Source organism: Mixophyes fleayi, chromosome 1 (assembly GCF_038048845.1).
Source record: "Mixophyes fleayi isolate aMixFle1 chromosome 1, aMixFle1.hap1, whole genome shotgun sequence".
NCBI lineage: Eukaryota > Metazoa > Chordata > Amphibia > Anura > Limnodynastidae > Mixophyes > Mixophyes fleayi.
In genome coordinates, this window is record NC_134402.1 from 462,479,315 (window position 1) to 462,486,583 (window position 7,269).

A 7,269-nucleotide genomic window follows, 5' to 3' on the forward strand; every position below is an offset into this window, starting at 1 on the left:
CGACACACTGCGGGGAAGGTGATGGTTACACAGACACAGCACACTGTGGGGAAGGTGATGATTACACAGAGACACAACACACTGTGGGGAAGGTGATGGTTACACAGAGACACAACACACTGCGGGGAAGGTGATGGTTACACAGAGACACAACACACTGCGGGGAAGGTGATGGTTACACAGAGACACAACACACTGCGGGGAAGGTGATGGTTACACAGAGACACAACACACTGCGGGGAAGGTGATGGTTACACAGAGACACAGCACACTGCAGGGAAGGTGATGGTTACACAGAGACACAGCACACTGCGGGGAAGGTGATGGTTACACAGACACAGCACACTGCAGGGAAGGTGATGGTTACACAGAGACACAGCACACTGCAGGGAAGGTGATGGTTACACAGAGACACAGCACACTGCGGGGAAGGTGATGGTTACACAGAGACACAGCACACTGCGGGGAAGGTGATGGTTACACAGAGACACAGCACACTGCGGGGAAGGTGATGGTTACACAGAGACACAACACACTGCGGGGAAGGTGATGGTTACACAGAGACACAACACACTGCGGGGAAGGTGATGGTTACACAGAGACACAGCACACTGCGGGGAAGGTGATGGTTACACAGAGACACAACACACTGCGGGGAAGGTGATGATTACACAGAGACACAGCACACTGCGGGGAAGGTGATGGTTACACAGAGACACAACACACTGCGGGGAAGGTGATGATTACACAGAGACACAGCACACTGCGGGGAAGGTGATGGTTACACAGAGACACAACACACTGCGGGGAAGGTGATGATTACACAGAGACACAGCACACTGCGGGGAAGGTGATGGTTACACAGAGACACAGCACACTGCGGGGAAGGTGATGGTTACACAGAGACACAGCACACTGCGGGGAAGGTGATGGTTACACAGACACAGCACACTGCGGGGAAGGTGATGGTTACACAGAGACACAACACACTGTGGGGAAGGTGATGGTTACACAGAGACACAGCACACTGCGGGGAAGGTGATGGTTACACAGAGACACAACACACTGCGGGGAAGGTGATGATTACACAGAGACACAGCACACTGCGGGGAAGGTGATGGTTACACAGAGACACAACACACTGCGGGGAAGGTGATGGTTACACAGAGACACAACACACTGCGGGGAAGGTGATGATTACACAGAGACACAGCACACTGCGGGGAAGGTGATGGTTACACAGAGACACAACACACTGCGGGGAAGGTGATGGTTACACAGAGACACAGCACACTGCAGGGAAGGTGATGGTTACACAGAGACACAGCACACTGCGGGGAAGGTGATGGTTACACAGACACAGCACACTGCGGGGAAGGTGATGGTTACACAGAGACACAGCACACTGCAGGGAAGGTGATGGTTACACAGAGACACAGCACACTGCGGGGAAGGTGATGGTTACACAGAGACACAACACACTGCGGGGAAGGTGATGGTTACACAGAGACACAACACACTGCGGGGAAGGTGATGGTTACACAGACACAGCACACTGCGGGGAAGGTGATGGTTACACAGAGACACAACACACTGCAGGGAAGGTGATGGTTACACAGAGACACAACACACTGCGGGGAAGGTGACTGTTACACTGACACACAGTAGGAGAAGGGTGACTGTTACACTGACACTATTTGTACGAAGGGGGTCATTTCATGTGACAAACAATGCAGCCTTTTATCCATCAAGTTCATACATTGTACAATATTTAAATTTTGTTTGCTGAGGTATAGCTGTGCCGTCTTGCTCTAGATTGTTTGGTCTTATTGTTCATAACTGAAAATGTTGGTAAAAGTAAAAATGTCACTTCAAGTTTCATGCTAAGTTATGGGCATAAGAGACTCCAGGATTGTTGCAATGCATGTTAATGTTCCTACAGTAATAACCAAAAGTTTTGGGAATGACACAAGTATTGGTTTTTACAAAGTTTGCTGCTTCAGTGTTTAGTCCTTTTTGTCAGATGTTGCTGTGTTATACTGAAGTCAAATTACAAACATTTCATAAGTGTCAAATGCTTTTATTGACAATTACATTAAGTTTATGCAAAGAATCAATATTTGCAGTGTTGACCCTTCTTTTTGATGACCTCTGCAGTTCGCCCTGGCAGCTGTCAATCATCTTCTGGGCCACATACTGACTGATGGCCGCCCATTCTTGTCTAATCAGTGCTTGGAGTTTGTCAGAATTTATTGGTTTTTGTTTGTCCACTCGCCTCTTGAGGATTGACCACAAGTTCTCAATGGGATTAAGGTCTGGGGAGTTTCCTGGCCATGGACCCAAAATTTTGATGTTTTGATCCCTGAGCCACTTAGTTATAACTTTTGCCTTATGACAAGGTGCTCCGTCATGCTGGAAAAGGATTGTTCATCACCAAACTGTTCTTGGATGGTTGGGAGAAGTTGCTTTTGGAGGATGTTTTGGTGCCATTCTTTATTCATGGCTGTTTTCTTAGGCAAATTTTTGAGTGAGCCGACTTCACCCGACAGCAAAAGGTGTTCTCGCCAGAGGACAAGATCCTTACCTTATAGGGACTTGTAAAGTCTTTTACATTTAGCAGGAAGATTTTAGGGAAGGGTCTTAACCTTAGAGGTAGTGCAGTTTGCAAATTGAACTCTAGTGGGGCATCGCTTGTTGGTTGCGGGGCGACAACCTTAACAGGCAGTGATTATGCCAAGCGTTGAAAATTGTGAAGCAGATTTTATCAGCAGGCGTGTCATTCACCTCAGGGAATGGTCCCTTCATCTTTCAACAGATTGTGGAAAAATGGGTTTAATCAGATGTCGATATGATCATCTCGGATGAACCAAAAGGTGGTATAACCTGCTCAAGAGCAAGGGTTTTCAAAGGTGGTGTTGGTAGACGTCCATGTCGGTATTAAAGTAGTTCTATCGTTTTCAAATAAGCATTGCATAAGCGATTGTATTGTGTTTCCAAAGCACAAAGTAATTTACTTTAGCAGATGTAAAATTTAACCGCTCAATACATGATTATAATACAGTACAGCCAATACCAATAGATAAATACATACCGCTGCTCTTGCTTGCGCTAGCTGCGCTCCCACTGGTACCAGCGGACAGTATTTCACTCCAGAATACTGAGGTCAGACAAGACTGAGTCCAGTGCCAGTAAGAGCTGTTATTATACACACTCAGTGTTGCAGTGAGAACAATGCAGACGGTGTGGCTTGCTTCTATTGGTCCAGGTATCAGGAAGGTCCAGAGTGCTGCAGGTCATAGGCCAGTTCAAACCAAAATATCCAAAGGTGGGGGTCATCTCTCCAGGAGTTGTGCTCTGACTTTCCCGCCAAGAATTCAGTTACAACTAGCCTATTAGCATTTTATAGTCAGTATTACTTTAAACATTTATTCCCTAACATCACTAACTAGAGTATGAAATGTGCGATCTCTTCGGCAAAATAACCGGACAACTGCTGATGGATAGAGGCTTAAAATGATACCAGACATGACACGTTTCCTGTAACCTAGACCTTAAATAACACTAAAGTGTACATATAATCATAATATATAAACTAAGTACTATCTGCTCATAAATCACTGTGGTATGGAATCATTATGAATATGAAATATATAAATAACTAAATGTTGTAGTGCGTTCGTATTTTACCGCGTGATTGCACCATGCCACGTGTAGCGTGGCATACTGAGTATGATAAAACAATATTAACCAATATATTCGTTCATCCAATTATACGACTTCGACATCAGTCCCATGGGACTTTCATCTGATTTACCAGTTCCCTCTGGTAACAATGCTTCTGCTAGTCCTAAAGAAGTCTAACAAAAAAAAAAAAGAGCATTTAGATGATTTTGGTAGCCAAGAAGGTTGTGGTGCAACACTCTCATCATGGCAGACAGCTGGTGGAGTTAAAGTTCCTTATGTGGAAGACAACCTTTCTTTTAGCCACTTCTAGGAGAGTTTCTGAGCTGTGGGCTCTGTTCTGTAAGTCTCCATATATATAAGTGCGTAAGACAAATTACCTTTTTGTCCTCTATGATGTCTGCAAGAGAGGTTGGCCAAGCAGAGAGTTTGGTGCATTGCTTTGATAATTCGGCAGGCTTACATTGGAACAGGACAGTCTGAAAATGTGACGGCACATTCTGCCAGATTGATGAGGGCTTCCTGGGTGGCGATGCAGCAGATGTGCCGCAGGCACCTGGTCTTCCATCCACACATTCAACAAACTTTACAAATTGAACATTTTTTGCATTCAAAGATGCCAGTTGTAGATGGAAGGTGCTGTGCACCTTAGCTTCTGACTACACCCCTCCTATAGGGGCAGCTTGGATTGCCCCCAGTGTTCCAGTGTCCCCCATAGAATGAAAGAGAAAAGAGGATTTTTATACTTGCATTAAATCCTTTTCTGTGATTTCATTGGGGGGTGCTCGATGACCATCCTTTACGATCTTGTTGTGTTTTAATTTATAGTTTAACTTATTTCGTTTTTGTTGTTGGAAAGCTTTGTTCTTTCCTCTTTCTTCGTCCTTTGTGGCTTTGTTAAACATTTACGGAAGTTCCTGGCACTTCTGACAAATTTAAATTGCCCAAACTTCAGTGCTAAATCTCTCTACACTCCAGTGTTCCAGAGTTCTCCAGTGGACTCTGAGAAAAGGATTTAATGGAAGTATAAAATTCCTTTCTTCTGGTAATTACTTCAAACATCTATCTGTCACCATTTGAAGCTCAATCGAAAATCTTGTCCCAGAAAGTGAAATCTTCTTACTGCATTGGAGGTGCGTTAATGCGACTGCTCTGCATTCCCCACTATACCCAATCAGTCGCCCCTTACTGCATGACCATAAACACTGACACAGCTGCACAAAAATAGATAGGCACATGACGTCTCTAAAGGAGACGCCGCTTCTGTGCTGCACCCTCCGGTTATAGGTGACCCTCTCAGGTTTTATGAGCTTACAGTCTAGTTTCAGTGCTTGTGACAAGTCAGGGATTTTTTCAAGGTTACAACTGTGCAAGCTTTATATCTCTGTGTTACTGCTGTTTGTCAGAGCTCTTAACCATCGAACCACACCTCCACCTTTTTTAATGCATTAGGCAAATTTGGTTTGATCTTTGTCATTTGCTCATCATTCAGTGAACTGGTTGGATCCCGGGAGGACGCTGCGTGAACAAGGAGTAGATGAAAACGAAACGCTTCTCCTGAGACGCAAATTCTTCTATTCTGACCAGAATGTGGACTCGAGAGATCCTGTACAGCTTAATCTGCTCTATGTACAGGTACTTACATATATACCTACCCGCCTTACATGCGGTTATTTACCCTCCTCTGTTGACCACCTCCTTGTGTCTTTCCTTCCAGGCCCGGGACGACATTCTGAACGGCTCCCACCCTGTCTCCTTTGATAAGGCCTGTGAGTTTGCCGGCTACCAGTGCCAGGTGCAGTTTGGACCACACAATGAGATGAAGCATAAGCCGGGCTTCCTGGAGTGAGTGGACATTTGTTAAACGCTGTGGTGGGGAGGGGGCTAGCAGTGTGAACGGATGCTGCAATAATTGTGAGCGTGTTGCTCTCTCTGATACTCCGTTCTGGTATTGACCGATGAACTTCAATTACTATTCAACTACACTACAAGGCCAAAAGTATGCAGACACCGAAACATCGCCTCCATATGTGCTTTTATTATTATTATTATTATTATTATTAATTTTTATTTATAGGGCGCCACTAGGTATCCGTAGCGCCGTACAGGGACAGACAGAAACACGATACAGGGTGAGACAGAACGGTACAGTTAACAAAAAGCACAGTAACTCAGAAGCTCAATGTACAGCTAGATGAGAGGTGAGAGCCCCCAGCGGGGTAGAGAGGGGGGAGAAGGGCAGGAGGACCTCACGGAAGAGACGAGGAGCTGGAGAGCAGAGTTAAGGTGGTGGAGAACAGAAGGAGAGGAGGCCCTGCTCGAAGGAGCGTACAATCTAAGGGGAGGGTAGGACGGACAGAGACGCAAGGGTGGGAGGAGGGAATGGGGAGAACGGAGGCAGAGACGGAGAGGGGTGGAGAGGAGAATGAAAAGGAGGGAGGTAAGAGGGGGACAGAAGTGGGAGGGGGGGGGTAGGGGAGACTGGGAGGAGGTCAATTAGGTCAACTAGGTCAATTAGGTGGGGGACTTGTTGAACATCTCCTTCCAAAACCATGGGCATTAATATAGAGATTGTCCCCCCGTTGCTGCTAACAGCCTCCAGTCTGATGGGAAGGATGTTAGAACATTGCTGCGGGGCTATGCGTTCAGCCACAAGAGCATTAGTGAGGTCAGGCAGGGATTTTGGGCAATAAGGCCTGGCTCCGATACATCCCAAAGGTGTCCAGTGAGGTCAGCGCTCTCCGCATGCCAGTCAGGATCTTCCACATCAAACTCTGGAATTGGGACATTGTCATACTGAGACAAGAAAGCGCCTTGACCAACTGAAGCCAATTCTCTAGAATGTCATTGTATGCTGTAGTATTAAGATTTCCCTTCACCGAGAACAAACCCTAATTCCAGCTCCACAAAACTCAAACAGTTGTCAGCTGCAAACGTCGACGCTCTGTGGTCTTTGTGGGCTGCCGCTACAGTGACCGGGGAGCTGGGACATGTTGGTAAGGTGGCCTCCTATTCCAGTCGCTGACCTCATTCTGCTGCTAATGTGCGAGTATGGCTGTATCCAATGGGTGTGGCTGAAATGACCAAGCACACTAATTAGAGGGGTGTCCCCATACATCTGCCCATGTAGTGTACAATAATCCCATGAACCCCAGTACCCGCAATGGCGCCATGTCTATATAATAGTTATATTACTAATAACGTTTATAAATTCCATCTCATTTCAGATTAAAAGATTTTCTGCCTAAAGAGTACATCAAGCAGAAAGGAGAACGTAAGATCTTTCTGGTAAGTCCCAGTGTATATAATGAAGGTTTCTAGGTTCTTAGTGATTATATTGTAGGAAATATACGCTTAATATTCTTGATTTTCTCTAGCGCAAAGAGTTGATTCTGCTCACCGTGGGGTATAGTGCAGCCTGCTCCCCTTCCCTCTATGCCCCTCTGGATGGAAGCCTCCAAGTAGGGCACATTTTATTTTCTTATTAGATTTTATTAGGTTTTAGATCCACAGGGCGAACACCGCGGTTGTGAGGAGAGTGCCGGTGGTGCTTTCTAGCCGCGACCCTCACTGGTTACCTAAGGCTCA

At 45.9% G+C, this 7,269-nt stretch overlaps 1 protein-coding gene across 1 annotated transcript in view; it reads left to right on the forward strand.

The window, feature by feature from the left end:
* Positions 1-7,017, forward strand: part of LOC142103376 (talin-1-like) — a 33,263-nt gene extending 26,246 nt beyond the window's left edge. The window contains exons 6-8 of the mRNA XM_075187441.1: positions 5,174-5,316; positions 5,399-5,526; positions 6,909-7,017. Of these exons, the coding sequence (XP_075043542.1) occupies positions 5,174-5,316; positions 5,399-5,526; positions 6,909-7,002 (365 nt within the window). The 3' untranslated portion in view covers positions 7,003-7,017. The remainder of the gene's footprint in view (positions 1-5,173; positions 5,317-5,398; positions 5,527-6,908) is intronic.
* Positions 7,018-7,269: the final 252 nt, after the last annotated feature.